Source organism: Mauremys reevesii, linkage group 5 (assembly GCF_016161935.1).
Source record: "Mauremys reevesii isolate NIE-2019 linkage group 5, ASM1616193v1, whole genome shotgun sequence".
Taxonomy (NCBI): Eukaryota; Metazoa; Chordata; order Testudines; family Geoemydidae; genus Mauremys; species Mauremys reevesii.
In genome coordinates, this window is record NC_052627.1 from 30765474 (window position 1) to 30783353 (window position 17880).

General features: G+C 40.7%; 1 protein-coding gene across 1 annotated transcript in view; it reads left to right on the top strand.

The window, feature by feature from the left end:
* Positions 1-16509, top strand: part of COL25A1 (collagen type XXV alpha 1 chain) — a 438508-nt gene extending 421999 nt beyond the window's left edge. Inside the window, exons 35-38 of the mRNA XM_039542396.1 lie at positions 5810-5863; positions 9733-9759; positions 10532-10585; positions 16321-16509. Coding sequence (XP_039398330.1) covers positions 5810-5863; positions 9733-9759; positions 10532-10585; positions 16321-16485 — 300 coding nt within the window. The 3' untranslated portion in view covers positions 16486-16509. The remainder of the gene's footprint in view (positions 1-5809; positions 5864-9732; positions 9760-10531; positions 10586-16320) is intronic.
* Positions 16510-17880: the final 1371 nt, after the last annotated feature.

Below are 17880 nucleotides of genomic sequence, written 5' to 3' on the forward strand. Positions count from 1 at the left end.
AACTGAGGGTGGTTTGCCCACACAGTGCTATAAAGCAATGGCACGGGCTTGAGACTGACAAACATATATGTGCAAGCCAGATGGACACTGCTATGAGAAATCTCTAGCACCCTGGGGAGAGACATCTCAAAGAACTACAGTTACTGCACAGGATGAGTGCCCATTTCTTCTTGCCGTACTACATCAGTGACTGCATTACAAACAATAACTACCGATAAGAAGTCTGGAATTGGAACAAAACAAATTCAGTATTCATATCAGGAGTTACTTGTCATTTTACCCACTTGGGTTTTTTTAGACATTTTATCTGTGAATCTCTGCAGCCACAGGAGCTGTATGAAAGGGGGGGGTTGGAGTGAAATTTTCAAATGATGCTGATCACACATTCATCTCCTTAGGTTGTAGGAGCTGCTTCTGTTGTTCACTAACAAAGAGGAATCCAGGGCAATGGGTATTTTGCAATCACAGCTCAGGAAGAAACTAGTAAGATTCCTGCATTCTGAGTATTCCATAGAACAGGATTTGGGTCAGTTTCATTGTCTTGTGTGCCCAGAATGATGGAGAAAACTGAGAAAGCAGAAGACAGTGTGATTGATTGTGTACATGCACAATATCAAAAAGCTCAGTGCTCCATATTTATGACTGCTGAGTCATCCAGTTGAGGAACAGGGATTTTCACATTTCTTGTTCTTAGAGGAGCTGAGGGGTCTCCTCAAAATCTGGGAAGCATTATCACTATTTTTTAGGGTAGAAGCTAGGAACTGAGCCTGCTCCCATTGAAAATCCATAGGAAATTTCCTATCGATTTCAGTCTAAATAAGATGGAGGCCTTGCATTTTAACTATGAGTCTGCTAACCTTAACGCCACTTTAAACTTGCACAACAAAACAAAAGATGATACTTGATACTGACTAAAACCTCCTAGGAGTTGCAAACCCAGAATTCTGTCTGTTTGGATTTCTAACAAACAGCTGTGGTAACACTACTTCAGACCTGCCATACTGAAGTCATTGCTATATGGCATGGATCCAATTAGCTTTAACAGCGGCTCATCCGAGGCAGATCTGCATGACTTGAGGATTCATTTTTGCAAAAATATGTGGTGAGATGTAAGATGTAGACATGTACTGTAGTCCAAAACAGGTACAGTAGCTAATGTTGCCACTAAGTTTGGTTTAATGGTCTTGAGGGCCATAGTTTATTTTTTGTAGGGGATTACATTACTCAAGTCTTCTTTGAAAGATACACATCTCTGCATATTGTAAGGACATAAAAATGAAGAGCCATTCGTTAAGCAGCAACTAAAGAACTCCCTAATCAAGAAGTTCCTATGTTTATTAAGCTCCTGGCTGCGACACATTCTGGTTTTCTCTGGTAACTGTGGAAGACTAGGAATTCTGTAACCACTCCAAACCTTTTTTGAAAAAGAAAAGAAAAGATTAAAATTTAAATTATAAACCATGTTTTTTGTTCTCTGTTTGTAAAGTTCCCAATACAGTGGGGTCCTGGTCCATGATTAGGGCTCCTATCCGCTACAGTAATATAAATAACAAATAAGACTAATAATAAATCAATTAAATGATGGGGTGTGGAAAGGAGTTTTTTGTAGGCGGCAGGCTAGCAGAGATCCTGCCTAAATAATTATTTAATGCTACTGGGGTTTTGCTGTGGCATTTGTTATATGTCAGGGTGCCTAGATTTTTGTAAAAATGTCTTTATTAACTATTTAAATTGAAATAAATAATAAATGCACTGCCAGCTATTTTCATGCATCATTACAATTTGCACATGCATTTATTGAGCTTCTGTATGCAAAAGCAGGAGCACAAACATTTTGCCCTTGGACCTCAACCTTTACATTTCAAAATAATAGGCTAAGGTGTGGCTGCTGGATATCATGGTCAGGATCAAATTTTGTCCATGATGACAACAAAATCTTTGGTTCAGGAACAGAAACTAGTGTTAAGTTGGAACGGTACACAGATGTCTCAAGGTGAAATGTTGAAGAAGGGTCAGTTGCAAATACAAAGTAAATTGTAAATCCATATATTATACTTAGAATTTGGAAAGCTAATCTCGCTTTTTAAAAGACACTGTAGTTGAATGCAGCTTTAGGACTCCTTAAGTGTTTCAGGGAGCAAGGAAAAATCAAATTAAAATATATTAGTTCCTTAACTATATGGATTCATTTTTGTATATGCAGAATTTCTGGCAGTGATGGATTCACTTGATCTAATAACATTTACTATTCCTTGGCATGTGGCAGAAGGAACATTGTCCAGATCTGAATTTTTTCAAGTTTATCACTAGAATCTCAAACACGGAATACTCCTATTTAGAGGGAGGCAGTGTGGTCTAAAGAACTGGTTCAGGGGACTCCGAGACAGGAAACATTATTCACTGCATGACCTTAGTCAAGTCATTTAACTTCTCTTTGCCCAATTCAATTCTGGTATAAGAGAATACAACTCCTACTGACTCTAGTCACAGTTGCACCTACTTAATCCAGAGCTGAATTTGATGCTCTTTGTCTCAGTTCCTCCTTCTGTAAAACTGGGATGGTGATAATTGCCTAACTACCCTACATGGTTATTGTGAGAATGGTGCTTTAAAAATGTAAGATGTTTTATAAGCATTGCAAATGTAATACTCTCAGATGACCATGGGCAGCATTTCAAGATGACACTTTGTGCACAATGCTATATTTGTATGTAATGCTTCTTTTTGTAAAAGAGATATGACAACAAATTAAAATTTGTAAACACTTTAATATTCTGGTATGAAAGGTGCTACATACATTCAAATGTGAATTAGTCCACTGTAAATATCAGCATTGCCACTTCACCAAGAACTGCAGGAGTTTTTACTACAGCCATCTCTGCTTATATTTTCATGATTTTTCTAACCAAAAAAATGGAGTTGATTGTTTAATAATGGGTATAAAGGCTGCTGAAAGACCTAACAACATGTAATTTACATTGCATGTTTGCCAGGAAACTATTTTCCCTCTGGACAATCAAACATCTTGGAGTATTTGTATTTTGTATATTCCCTATGGCTAATCATTCAATAGCTAATGTAAATGTCAGCAATAATGTTGTCAGACAAGACTGCTTCTCCAGTCTCTTATTAGTTTAAAAGGTTTTGAAAGATTCACACTTAATGAAATAGGAATGCCAAGGGATTCTCACCTGTGTGGCAAAGTTTTGTCTCTGAACACAGCTCTTTTCAGGACCTCAGACAAGTGGCTTGCCTAAAACTTCTGTCACTAAATACATTCAAAATATGTTAGTGTTTCTGACAACACATTTATTTATTTAAAACTCTTCTCAGTGGGGTGGCCTCATGAGATCTCCATCTAGTTTGTGTGCAGGTTCCAGGGAGAAACCAAATATAGCGTTGTTCCTGCAAATACAGTACTTCAGCACAACACAGAACAACGTAATTCAGGACATTGGCTCTAAAATGGCAGGAAACAACACTGAAGAATGACAAATTGTTATTTTTGCACTGGCAAGATTCTGAAAATAAAAGATTAAGAGTTTCTTAAAACTAGACTGTGAATGTCTGTTTCTCTGAAGCAAGTAGTTTATTTCACTGTTCGGGGCAGCAATCCCAAAAGTCTCTTTCTCCCCCTCCCCCCCCCCACTTAATTCATCCTAATCCATAGCCACTGATGGCATGAGCCATGTTCCAAACACCTTTCCGCAGGTGCTTCCCATTGGAGGTAGAAAATCTGTAGGCTACATATCCAGTCCGATCCTTGTGTATAATAGATGGGATGACTTCCCTGAACTGATTTTCCAAACCCTTTGCCAGTATTTTTATGTCTACCATATGTTTAACAACGGTACAGTCCTGTTTTGAGAGGACTACATATGGTCTAGATCAAAAGGACATTAACTAGTCTTGATGTATTGCAAATATGGATCAGAGAACTTTGTAGCAGTTATATAAGTAGGCTAGCAAACCTCTTAGCTTCTTCTGGCAGAAAGTGCTGAGGCCCCAGGGGATTAATTTTGTAAATCAGCTGTTGCTTCTAGTATCTCTTGTTGTTTTACAAGGGTATCTAGTCTCACTGCCTGGTCAGAAACAGTTGGGAGATCAACAGAATCAGGAAAGACCTTAATCAGACACTTAGTCTCATCCAGACTGAGGCTCATATAAGGAGCTATAATCTTCATAAAAAATGTAAAGTATCTAAACTTTTCATATGTCAGTCCCCCTAATGCATCCCTTGTTGATAGGATTATCAAACAAGAGATTCTTTCAGATTTTTTTTTCTGGAGCCTCCTTGCTGTTGTTGCCCAAGCAATATAATTTACACTTAAGTGGTACATTCTCAGAGAAGTGCACAGGGATTTATCCATGACTCCCAAAGAAAACACACCTCTAAATATCCAGTCTGTGCTTTTAAAATGTACCCTTTCTATTAATAATGGATAATTAATCATCTAGATTTTTAGAGTACATTTCACCAAGAGGCAGACAGTTCATCTACCACTGAACTGTGGCAACATCTGGGATGGAACCTGGTGTCTTTCCATGCCAGGAACATTACACGAAAACTTTGTTTGTATTAAGAAAAAGAAGTGAAGAAGATACTCATGCAACACTCCAGGGGGAACCTAGTCAAACAAGCAGCCTTGAAAACCATATGTGACCAGGACCTCTCTTTTTTGTTTCATGTAAAACACAAAACCTCCAACAGCACAGTCCCACCAAAAGGCTATGCCGGAGTGTTGGTTCAGTGTTCAGTGAGAGGGAAGAATACCATGGAAAGCAAACCTTTCATTATTTACTGCAGCAGGCTTGATGATTCTTGGAGTCTCCCATCTTGTTGCTCACCAGGCATATCTGTGTTTAGCATACACGATTTAACAAGATCACCATCAGAGGTCCTGCAGCAGCATTGATGCAGAGCCATGGGTCAGCTAATTTGAAACATGTGGTTTTTTTTTTCCTGTCAGTCACCTTGAAAAACACTAAGCCCAGTACTGATTCCAACCTTACTTTTGTTTTCTAGAAATTTCATTTCATTCTGGAAATGTTTCCTCTCTATTGGCTTGTAACAAGTTATGAGCATAGTTGCTTTAATAGCACCCCTCTTTGGAAACTCTTTATTCTTCCACTGACTTCAGTGTGGAGTGGGATCGGAATCTCAGTGAAAATCACTTCTATTTTCCTCACCGTGGGTTAGAATTTTTATTTAATATATCTGAGCAGCTAAATATATGGCTCTACATATGGTATGGTCTTCACGATACTACTGTTAATAATATTGCCTGTTACACACAAGCCCTGGTTGATGGTAATTTTGTGGTTCATCATAGCAAATCTCAGCTGTTCAGCCAGAGCGGGATGCAAAGTGCTGAGCACCCACAGCTTTCATTACAGTATTGGGCTCCTCCTGAAGGCCCAGTGCTCCAGCTATTTTGAGCTCATAGCACTGGCTGGAAGTTGTTAACACTGGATGTTTAGCAACTACATTCATTTTTGGTACTAAACAAGCTACACAAAATAGTATTAATACATGATAATGTTTACCTTTATCACAGTTGTCATTTATCATACTGTACTGGCTTACCTTGAGACGCCCAGAAAGAGATACAATCAGTGTGTCTGAACATAGAAATATACAGCCCTGTCGTTTTCATTTCACTATTTACTGAAAATCAGATTTGCAGACATTATCCAGCCAAAGGATTAGAGATAAATAGGCTTCCACTTTTGAGAAAGAGGGATTATTTTAACATGAAGAGACTGTTTTGTGATTAAACCAGATGTGTGTTTTTAATCTTTTTTCTAGGGTGAAAAGGGAGCTGTTGGTGACCCTGGACCCAGAGGACCATATGGTTTGCCTGTAAGTTGCATGGAACTTGTACACATTGCAACTTTCACCACTCCTTGATTAAACTTTGCTGTGTTTTATGACCATTTTCCATCCAGCAGTGTAATTAGTTGAGAGTGGTGAGGGCAGATGATAATCCCTGACAATGCTAAATCACTGATCTTGAAGCAGGCCCATATCACAAACTTACACCGATTCCTACACATACATACAACTATGCAAACGTAATAGAGTGGAGCTAACAAACCAACAAGAATGAGGAAGTCTAGAGTTAAAGTGCCCCTTATTCTGCAACTCCTGCCATTTTGATTATGTAGGGTCGATACATGTTACTAGATGCTTTGAGCCCACCAAAATAGCCTGGCAAAGAGCTCAGGACAGAGTGTAGCCATAGAAGTTTTTTGTAATTTTCTTAATGTATTATTCAGATTTCTTTGATGCAACAATATTTTGCTGTTACTATTTTTTGTGGTGTTTGCGTGTGGAAGATTTTGGTTTGCTTTGATTTTTTTGCATTTCTGTGTGTTTGGGATGGGAGAACTTTAAAAGGTTCATACTTTGGGTTTGGTTTGGATAAATATGCAGAAGTTCAGATGATTACCACCAGCTTATCCAAACCGCTCAAGTTTGCAAATTTGACCTAGAAGTCTCACTGACTTTCTGATAGTATTTTGGCACTTGTTTCCTGATCAGAAACCAGAAGTGATAAAAGTTTTAGCTGAATATGCCAGAGCAGGCAACTTCAAAGGCAGGGTTGGGCTGGGGAGGGGATCCTTTTTCCTATAAGTTAGTTAACTAGTTTACCCATCCCTAACATATGTAGACCAGGCCTTCAGTTGATGTAAATCAGCATTGCTCCACTGAAGTCAATTGAACTACCCCATTTTACCCCAGCTGAGGATCTAGCTCAGTGGGTGTGCACATGTATGTCTACTGTGTGCACTGACACAACAGCTGTGGTGTGTTACAAACACAGATCCGTTCCAGCTTTAGTAAGATCACAGTGGTTCCACAGCAATTATATTGGGTCACTATTTACAAAGGCAGAGTTTTATACATCTCCTCTCCAGTTTCATTTGTTTGGGTTGGATTTTCTCAAGCTGGAGTAGGGAGTTGTAATTTACATCACCCTGCACTAGAGAGTCTCCCAGTAGGAGAGCAGGTGGTGTTGTTGCTGCCGTATTCCTTTGACAGTCTGCCACATTAGGGCAGTTTTATTTTCATCTGGAAGTTCCATAGGAGCCCTTCTGAGAAGTTGCTGAGGGAATGTGCTAAGACAGTGCACCTAGGGTGACCAGATGTCCCGATTTTATTGGGACAGTCCCCGTTTTTGGGTCTTTTTCTTATATAGGCTCCTATTATCCCGCACCCCCTGTCCTGATTTTTCACACTTGCTGTCTGGTCACCCCAAGTGCACCCCCTGGCCATGCCCCTTTGCTAGTTACTGTTGCCCCTTTGAGAGGTGAGTTGGATTCTGATAGTTTCCTCAACACCAGCGAGGATTAACTACCTTTTACCACCACAGTCTCTCCACTGGTAGTGGACGTTCTCCCTCTGGGGCTGTGAGCAGGCCAGGTAAACCCGGGCCAAATCTGACCCATAATTATGTTTACAAAAGATGAAGGAACACAGAGTACAAAACCAGCAATCAAGTGCATCCCAGGCCCAGGCCCAGGCCCAGGCCCACAGTATTTAGTCCAGCAAAACTCCCAAGACACAGGGCCAGATTCTCCACTGACTTGCCCATTGTGTAGTGATTCACACCTGTGCAAAGTGAGTGCAAACCAGGATTCTCTACTCATTTGCAGCAGTGCTGGCATTAAACACTCACTTTATATCAGTGTAAAAGATAGGTAAAGTGCAAGACAGTGGAGAATAAGGCCCCAGAAGTATAAGTGTTGCAGAATTGGGCCACCGGACTAAATAATTTTAAAATTTCTGCCCTCCCTTTTTTTTATGTCCACAGTTTGCAGATACAATTAGTGTCACTTGGATGTCTAATAGCACCCGCACATCAGCTATTAGACATCAAAGTGACATCTCACACAGTTGTGTGCACCCACAAAACTGCAGGCACAAAAAGGGATGTCTGGATGGGGCTGATCTGAAAGTTAGACCTATCCTGTATTCTTTTTCTGGGTGTTGTAATCACAGGGCTACACCTTACTCAGAGCTCAACTGCCTCAGCCCTCTGTAGAAGCCTCCCCATCACCAGGCTTTGTGCAGGGCCCAGACATGGTCAGATTTCTTGAGCACAGAGATCACAAGGTGTCTGCAAGGCTAGCACTCATAGCAGCATTATCTTTCCCGAAAAGAGAGTGAGGGGCTGCGGGTCTGTCTTCTCAGCCCAGGAAGTCTGGTCCAGACCCTTTTCTCTGATTTTGAGGTTTATTTCTTCCACATAAAACTAGTATAGCACACATATCAATTATCCCTTCCCCCTAGCCCAGGATCTTCTCCAGGAGCCTATCTATTTCTGCTCTATAAATCACTTGTCTGACAGTCATACATCACTCTAGGGCCTCCCACAGGAATCAACCTACTTTCTATAAACAAAACGAGGAGTCCTTGTGGCACCTTAGAGACTAACAAATTTATTTGGGCATAAGATTTTGTGGGCTAGAACCCACTTCATCAGACGTTCTAGCCCATGAAAGCTTATGCCCAAATAAATGTGTTAGTCTCTAAGGTGCCACAAGGACTCCTCGTTTTTGTTTTTGTTTTTGTTTTTTACTGATACAGACTAACACAGCTACCACTGAAACCTACTTCCTATAGTTCTCCCACCATGACCAAGGGGCTACTAGAGCTTCCCTATTCCTGGGAGCTGTCTACCCCCAACTGAACCACTTCCTGGCTTTTATAATTACCTGATCCCTAGCTGATCAGTCTCAGCTGGAAGATAGCTGGTCCATCACAGGTGAGGCTGGGCCCAATTCCCCTTAAAGAGCCAGCCACAGAACCTAAACCCATTTTCCCTGTGTATCAGCTAGCACAGCTGTCCCCGCTAGAGGGAAGATGACACAGCAGCTTTATTTTGCATGCGCTCCCTACAGCTCGGAGGCCTTGTTGCCTGAGCCAGATTTCCCAGTGCTGTTTTGTCTGAGCCTTGGAGAAATTAAATAATTTACATTGAAAAGGAAGTGTATAAAACCATGCCTTTTGGATCAATGACCCGGCAGTGCAATCAGTGTGGCTGCCCTACTGAAAGTGGAACAGATCACTAGCAGACATTGTGTCAGGATGAGGCTTATCTCTAAATCGATGCATGCTGTGGGTCTTATCCGCTGAGGAGCTGAGCACCCTCAACTCCCATTGAAGTGAATGCACCTAATCCTGCTCTGACAAGTCAATGGCAAAACTTCCATAGACTTCACCTGGAGCAGGAGAAGGCCAATGGGTAGTGCGGGCTTTCAGCTCCATCTGTGTACTAAACATCTCTGTGAAATACTGGATGAATATTAGTTTGCAGTGTATGCTTATTTGCTGGCCACTTACATAAGTAAAAATCTTCACCTTTTCCTGCCCTTTTTGTGAATTGAAACTGGTGAGATCCTAGTGATTGCATTATTTTAACTTGCTCCTGGAGCTTGTGCAATAAGCTTCAATCTACAGCAAAATTTTACAGTCAAGTTATCAGTTCCTGGAAACAGGGGAAATGTTAAACACTGACAGAAAGACCCTTCACTAATGGCAATGCTATTTGTGTAACCCTAGAAATGTGTGTTGCTGCTGTACAAAAAGAATGCTATTGCTCTCCTGTAGGCAGAAGGCAGGTGCTTGCATATCAAGACAGCCTTCATAGGTGTGATTAGCAGACAAGACATCACATAGTCATGAGGCTTAGGGATGCTAACATAGTTTATATGGTTCTTTGGCAGGGCAAAGATGGCGAGCCTGGCCTTGATGTAAGTAATATTTATGACCAGTTTACTCATAATGGTAGGTACATGATTCCTTCACTGGGTGCAGCACATTTATTTCCCATTTTCTGTGCATGCTGAACATGCAGAGAACATACTAAACATTGCATTGCAGTTGTTTGCATATGATAAAGAGAGGTGAGAGGGACAGACTGAACAATGGTATTTTGAGAAAGTACAGCCCAACCCTGAAAAGCCCACAAGGCACAGTGCTTACTACCCAGAGTCCCATTGACCTGCGGGGGACTAATCACAGTAGTAACTACTACACCTGGTAAGAAGAGTTTGCAGGATCAGACTCTAACTAGTGCCCCTCACTAGGAGCAGAACGAGGAGCCACCAACATTTGGTTAAATAACTTCACCCCTATTAAAAAAAATAATCCCACACTCTACACATGACACATTTTTCACAATTTAGGATTTCTTATGGCATGCAGGTGAGAGCCTGTTGTGATCCCATTCCCACCTTCCCCACTCTCATCCCATTCCTACCTTCCCTACTGTCAAAGGCCCCAAATTGCAGCAGTCCCCTTCAGAGCCCAGTAATGTCATTTAGTCTGTACAACAGTAGGAGTCACTTGAATCACATTTTACTTCCATTGCTGGAAAATGACCTTGCTGGATATGAGCCATGTTTCTGACACATAGCATGCAGCGCAGTATTCTTTTTCTGTATAAGTTTTCCAGCAGTATTTTAAAACCTAACCTACATTGATAGAGAAGCCAATAGATATCTCTGTTCGTTTTTTTTATAGGGTTTCCCTGGTCCTCGAGGAGAAAAGGGTGATCTAGGCGAAAAGGGAGAAAAGGTGACCTCAGTGCTGTTATCTGTTGTTTGATTCCTCAGCCCAGTCCATTTTGCTGTCCCAACCCTATCATTTGTCCATTAAACCTGATCTTTCTTCCTACCGTGTGCCAAAAGGCAGGTCACATGTATTTGTTAGACAAAGTCATCAGTCAGAAGGAGAACCAAAACCTCCATGCAGAACCAGTAATACAACACTTGCCAAGATAGGAGGGGAAGAATTTGTCCACTCTCACCCTAAGATCAGGCTCTTTTTCTGTAACCCACACCATGCCTGATGAAAATCCTTGTCAGTCTGTGATTCTCAATGCACATGTCACTGGGGTAGTAATTTTTTGTGGGGGAGATGCTGGCTCAGGTCCTCAGTGTATAAATCAGTGTAGATCCAGTGGGTCTAGACAGATTGATACCAACTGCAGATCTGGTACCTTATAAAGTGTGCTAGGGATTGTTTACAAAAATTTACAAGCTTTACAATTGAGAGAATTATCTTGATTATTTGCATTTGTTTGCTTATATGGATTAAAGCTCTTCCCTATAGTTTTTGTAAGCCAAGCAATGCAATATTTCTCTAGGGCATGAGAACCATAAACAGAAATTAATTAGCCTCATTTCACAACCCAAGCTGAGTGATATGCAAATAATAAACACAGTGAAAAGCAATTCATATTTGAGGGCCAGAATGTGACTCTCCCTGCAGCCACAGGGAGAGTTTGCAAAGAGACTTCTTTCGTGCTGCCCACACAGGGACTTACAACAAGTGCAGTCTCTCTATGCCCACAGGAGTAGAGGGGCTGCTCCTTCAACAAGGGCCTGCAAGAAGGTATGACCGTGGCCCTGTATCAGCCTACAGAGCAAGCCACTTGTGCTGGGGAGCAGAGTACATCATCCTAAAGGAAGACACTGCAAATGATCGCAAAGAATCTTAGCTTGAGTTTTTAAATGGCTTCACTTTAACTATACCCATACCACTTTTGTGTTCACGTTCCATGGACTTTCATGTGATCAAGTTTCACTGGCATGAATGTTCACTGAGTGAACCTCAGAGTCACATGAGCAAGTATTGGCAGACACAGAACTATAAATATTACATGCATGATGAGTATTCGCTCCAGAAGTGCCTGTGTATCTTACGAGTCAGGGCACAGAAACAATACTGTTATGGCAACAAGTGCTACTATCATGCCTGTTGTGAGTCATTGAGGTATAAGCATTCAGGAGGAGTAAACTCTCCACAGAAAGAGATCGGTACAGTACTGCGCCCAGACATTTCTTAAGAGGATTGTGTAGGTTAAAGTGCTCTTCTTTCTGATGGAATTTTTTTAGCGTCCCTTTGTGTTGTAGAGTAGCAGCAGGGATGGCCAGGCCACCTTGAGTAACCATGTGATCCTAGATAAGGGATTTCCCAGAAAGCCCAGGGGCTGAGGTAGGACGGGGAAACAATATATTAAGCAATGACATTCCAAGAGAGAGAGAGGCCCAAGACAGGTGCTCCTTGGTGAAAAGGCAGTGGTGTCTAAGATGAGTTTGTTGCAGTTTTTGACTACTTGTGTTCAAGGAAATAGGAGGTGTATACATCTTGGAAATAAATTCTACTAGAAAACGTCTTAGCTTTGCAACACTGATTTCTGCTCCTAGTCGGAAATGGACCCTCCAGGTCTCAAGATCTGCTATTGCTTGGCAAGGGGAAACAATATCCTGTGACTTATCTGCCCAACCACCCCTGATTAGCACAGTGTTCAGAGCAAACAGCCAAAACTTGGAGAGAAATGTTCATGCATAATCGATTAATAGAGTTAAAGAAATTTAACTCCCCTCCCAAAAAAAATAACGTTTTGGGGAAATGGATATGAGGAAATTACAATCTGCTTGTCATTGTTCCAAGATCAGAACAAAGAGGCTAATTTTATCCAATACATTTTTCAGTAAGGGCTAAATCATTCATTGTAACTTTTTTTCTCAGCTGTAATAGGGTAAGAAAAAAAAAGTCATAGAGCTGAGGCCAGGTCCTTAGCTAGTGTAAATTAGCATAGCTGCAGTGATTTCAATTCAGCTATGTGCCAATTTACCATGTTTTTTCACTTTAAGTATTGCTGAATGATATTGACTGCTAGGCTGATGTCACAGAGGTTCAAATTATTAAATTTCTACACCAAAAATCTGAGGTTCATTTACACTGCAGAAATTTGTAGCATAAACAACATGACATTTCTTAGTGACCAATGACATCTCCTCTTTCACCTATGTGATCCTTTCAAATAATATTGGGCAGCGCATAAATCTGCAGCCCCTTGGTTCTGGATTAAATCATAGACTGGTGAGCCCCTGTAGGAGAAATTACTAGCTCTGCTACAGTGAAAGAGAGTCAGCGTTTGCATCCTAATTTCTGCATAACTTGGCTGTAAAAACATAATTGTTCAAAGCTGTAAGTTGACATACAAGGTTATATTCCAGGAGGACTTTTTGAGAAATAGGTTTTTAAAAGTGGTTTGATTGGTTTGTTGTTGGTTTGTCTGGGGTTTTTTGTTGTTGTTCTAAATTGTATTAATCAAAAAAATGAATCCTCAAAAGTCTGCACTTAAATAACGTGGTATTTGGGGTCATTAAAATGGGTTTTAAAAATCTGACTGGATACAGATGCCAGTAGTTTACCTTTTCTTTTTTAAACCCATCTTTTTAAAAGGTATTACATTAACACTTGAAAAAGGACAGAGATTGATTTTTCTGAACCCAGGTTAAGGCTCGATCTCACAAAGTGCTTAACTCCCTCCACTCCAATTGATATTAGGGGTGTGGGGGGAAGTCCAGAACCTCACCGGACTGCACTCTAAGGGCCTAATGCTCCCTCCTGGGTGCTGAGGGGAATCTGTGCCCAGGAGAGGGAGGAGCCTGTGTCCTTCCCCTAATCACATAGCAATCCCTCCACAGGTTTTGGGCTGCACAGGTCTGGAGAGAACAGGAGGGAGAGTGGGCTAGGGGAGCCAGGTAAAATTCTGTTGATTCTCCATCTTTAATCACACAGCACAAGTTATAACAGCCTTAATCTATTGTCATTTGTGCTGCTCCTCTCCCCCCAGATGCTGATCCTCCCATTGAGGAAAGAGCCCAGAGTCAGGACATATAGAGGGATCCCTTGAAGCATGGTTGCTGCAGGAGCTGTGCTCCCCAGCATCCATCAGTGCTTGCATGGGGCATTCTCACAGATGCTCCTGGACTTCTGGGGATCCCGTGAAATCTGCCTGAAACTCAGGGAAGTGGGGAGTGGCAAGTTAAGGGAACAGCAACTATCCCCCCCTACCACCACCATTTTTCACACCCTCGCCCAGTTCATTGAAGAATTAATAGGAGGCTCAGTGAGTTAAAACTGACAGAGGCCTGGTTTACATTTAAAATGTAGGTCAACGTAGCTACGGTGCTCAGGTGTGTGAAAAATCCACACCCACCAAGCACCAAGGATGCTGATCTAACCCTTTGTAGACACAGCTAGGTTGATGGAAGAATGCTTTCTGGCACACAGGAAAGATAGATGAGGAATTCTGTTCACATGGTGCCATAAATACAGTATATCTGTCTGTGGATTCTTGTTTACATTTGAATGGTACAGTATACTGTAGTATTTCATGTATTTTATGTGTTTTCCCTTTTGTAAATGAATAACAGTAAAACAGTTTGTTTCTTAAATTATTCAAGTTTTTGTAAACTTTCTAAATGGATTTAATCTTTGTGTTGGTGTTAAACTGGTTGAAAGTCCATTTACTGTACTTCATCCTAAACATGTCTCCCTTTCCAGAGGTGCATTCTTTCCTTCTCCTTTTACCTTCTTTCCTTACAATTCCCTCTGTCTTTTTTACCTTTTTCCTTATAAATTGAATCCTTTCCACAGCCACAACCTTGAAAGCCCTCCCTTGGTTGTTCTCCAGTGTCATACTAATCTTCCTTTCACTATTTTCCTATTTCTTTGTAATATACCTGGTGCACCCCCTCTTTTTTATTGTCCTACTCCATTTTTATTTTTTTAATAGAAGCAGTTTTGGTTTTATTAAACTGCAAGTGAGCCTGAAACTCATTTACCATTGTGATCAACTGGTGTGAAATCAATTATAAAATTGACTCTCCAAATATCACATACTGCTTGAGGGGAGTCACCCTTCCAGGGTAGGCCTGTTGGGAAAAAGATGATTACTTTTACGTGTCTCATTTCTATGGATTATCAAAAGCTGTGAAATTTGCTGTCCACCTCTCTTTCAGAAATCTTAATCATTTGCTTTTTTTAAAAAGCAACTCGGTGCAAACTCAGTCACTTGCTTAAAGGAGTGAATAATGATAAACCAATGAAATTTTACCTGCCGTGGAGAGCGATTTGGAAATCATGTTTTGAACATGAAATTTAAATGTAAATATTCATTAGCATTTCTAATTTGTTTCTAATTACAGAAAGATAGGGATCACTGGAAAATTGTATAGCACCTCAACATCAAGCAGTTTGGATCTTCTGAGTCGTTTAGCAGGGTTTGAAATGAAGGGCCAAATTCTGTTCTGAGTGGTATCCGTGCCATTCCCTTGACTTCAGTGGGTTTGCATGGGGGTAACTGAGGGCAGAATTTGGCCCAGATTCTACTGGGATTGATGCATGCAAGGACATGTTGGGACATAGTCATCCCTGCTGTGACTCCACTGAATCACACCGGGAATCAGTTGTTCCCACTGTTTTCCCCTCCCGTCCCCCCACTGGCAGAAATGAGGTTGATCTGTTTAGTTGTTCCAAAACACCTCTGACTAGAATTCCTCTTCCTATGTAGCTCCCAAAGAAAGGGACACATTCCGCTTGCCATTTCTGTCCTTGCCCACAGTTTGAATCAGGAAGTCAGCCTATAATTTCAAACCCTACTTTAGGATTCAAATAATTCATAATACTGGCATTAATACAAAAGCTCAATAATACCAACTGATGCAGTTCTTGCTTATGATAGTATTATTTATTTTTCCACATAATGCACCATCCAAACCAGAACACAGTGGTAAGTGTCCTTTCAGCCCTCCACTGGCAAAAAAAAACATCTTTTAAACCAATCTCTTTCATTTATATTTTTTTACCCAAAAGAATGAAACATTTGTTTTATCCAAACCATTGTGTCCACAGGGGGAAAAGGGAAAGAAAGGCAAAAAGGGGCCTAAAGGGGAGAAAGGAGAACAGGGTGCCCCTGGATTAGATGCACCTTGCCCATTGGTATGTCTCACTCATGTATTGGAAATCGCTCCTCCTGCTGTAGATTATAACGGGATAAAGCGAGAGGAGAGGAACAAGCCACAGCTATAGTGTAACCTGGTATCATTCAAAGGGTTTCCTCTCCTAGTCTGCAATTTCCAGCATGACTATTTTTTATCCTCCTAATTTGGTTTAAATTACCAGTTTGGAGATCTTAAAAATGAATGTCACTTATGGAATATTTTTCATGGAATGCGCTGCATAGACATTCTGGCAACTTGTACTTACCTGTCAGTGTTCTCTACAGATTGGAAACCTGTTGTGCTAAGTAGTTCTTTCTTGATTGGAGGGCCATTTAAACACTAAGGTCTTAGATGTGAGACTGCACCTGGGTCATTTCCACATGGGTTTTAATCACTGCTGCTGTAAGCTTGCTCCTCTTGGTCTCTCTTTTTATTTTTTTTGCTCCAGCTGAATCAAATACCAAAGAAACTTCTTTGTCAGTAACGTTGCAAGTTAATCTTTACAAACAGGGATTCCGTGGAATTAAGGGGGAAAAAGGGGAGCCAGGCCAGCCAGGCCTGGATGGGCTGGATGCCCCTTGCCAATTGGTACAGTATTTCTCTTTCCTACCAACCCTGCATGCGATTCCTTTGTATATAGTCAGTCATTCTCAGTGTAAAGTGGTGTTTTTCTGAGCGGACTTTACGTTATCCACCTAATACATGCATGTGCATGAACAAATCAGCTGCTTCAGCAATCATAACCATATCGAGAAGACACATTCTGTCAACACCTGGAACCTAACTCCCAGCATTTTGCTCCCACGTCACATGGTAGTTTGAGTGTGTTCTTCCAACATAATTTTTCCCTCGGCACTGTTTGTTTTTTCCCCCAACAAATGCCTTTTGCCTTACTCACTAAGAATGAAATACACCTCTTTTCGGAGAGCCACCACAAGGACCATATGTTATTTAAGTCCCACAGCGTAAGTGGTGTGGGGACCTCATGCTGGCCCTCTGCCTAGGAGTTAGTTTCACCCTAACCTGCACCTGAAACGATTCTGCACACTTGACTCCAGCTGAAATCAATGGGAGTTTTGAGTGCATCTTTTTTCAGGATTGAGCCAAGATGACATTTATGCAGAGAATGAGATAAATATCAATCTGTCAAAGTTAAATCACAGAGCTTTGCAATAAGCAAAGATATGAGTAAGATCTGCAGGATGGGGCTCTATGAACAATGTTTTTGGGATTGGGCCCATAGATGAGAATAGTATTTAAATTTGAAACACAAAACTTAGCTGAGCTTTGTAAGAAGATAATGGTCTGCAGCCCAAACCCTCACTGTCTTCGTTATTTAACGTTTTCAATTTAATGGTCTTTCCTTTGGAACTTACCTCCCTGCAATACACACAATACTCCCCCACTCTGTGTTAGCATGAATTCAAGTTCCCCCCTATACTAAAATTCTACTTGTTGACCCTCTCCCTTGTACCAATCTGGCAACACAGATTTTTTTTTTTAAATCTAATTATGTTTTATTTTTTCCAATTAAAATTGAACAGTACATACACATTTCCAAAAGACTCAAGATATAGGTGTTTTTAATTGTTGGCAGTTAAATTTGGTCTGCATGTTCTGATATTGTTTGTTAGCTAAGCACGATTATCTAAAGATGAATGTTAAAATTAAGTAGGTTTTTATATCAAGTACAAAGTTTCTAATCTAAATTGTCAGTGGAATTTTAATCTGAAGTACATAGTCTGTTATATTTTGTTTGCTTCTGATTAATGATAACCATGTCTCATATTTTGTTGGGGGGTAATCAAGCATGCCTTCATAATTAAAAAATGTGTTTGTCTTTGTAGTATCATTTATATCTGGAGAACCCTTATACCATTGCTGTGAAAAAAATGTTCTTCTGTTGGTGGGATAGATAGACAGTTATCAGAATAAGCTCTTAAACAAAGAGCACTGTTTCATGTTCTAGAAAGCAGGTAGTTTTTGCCAGAAAAATAAATAAATGAATGAATGAATGAATAAAGCCACCCCACACACAACACTCAAACACTGTTTCTCAGAATTGTTAGC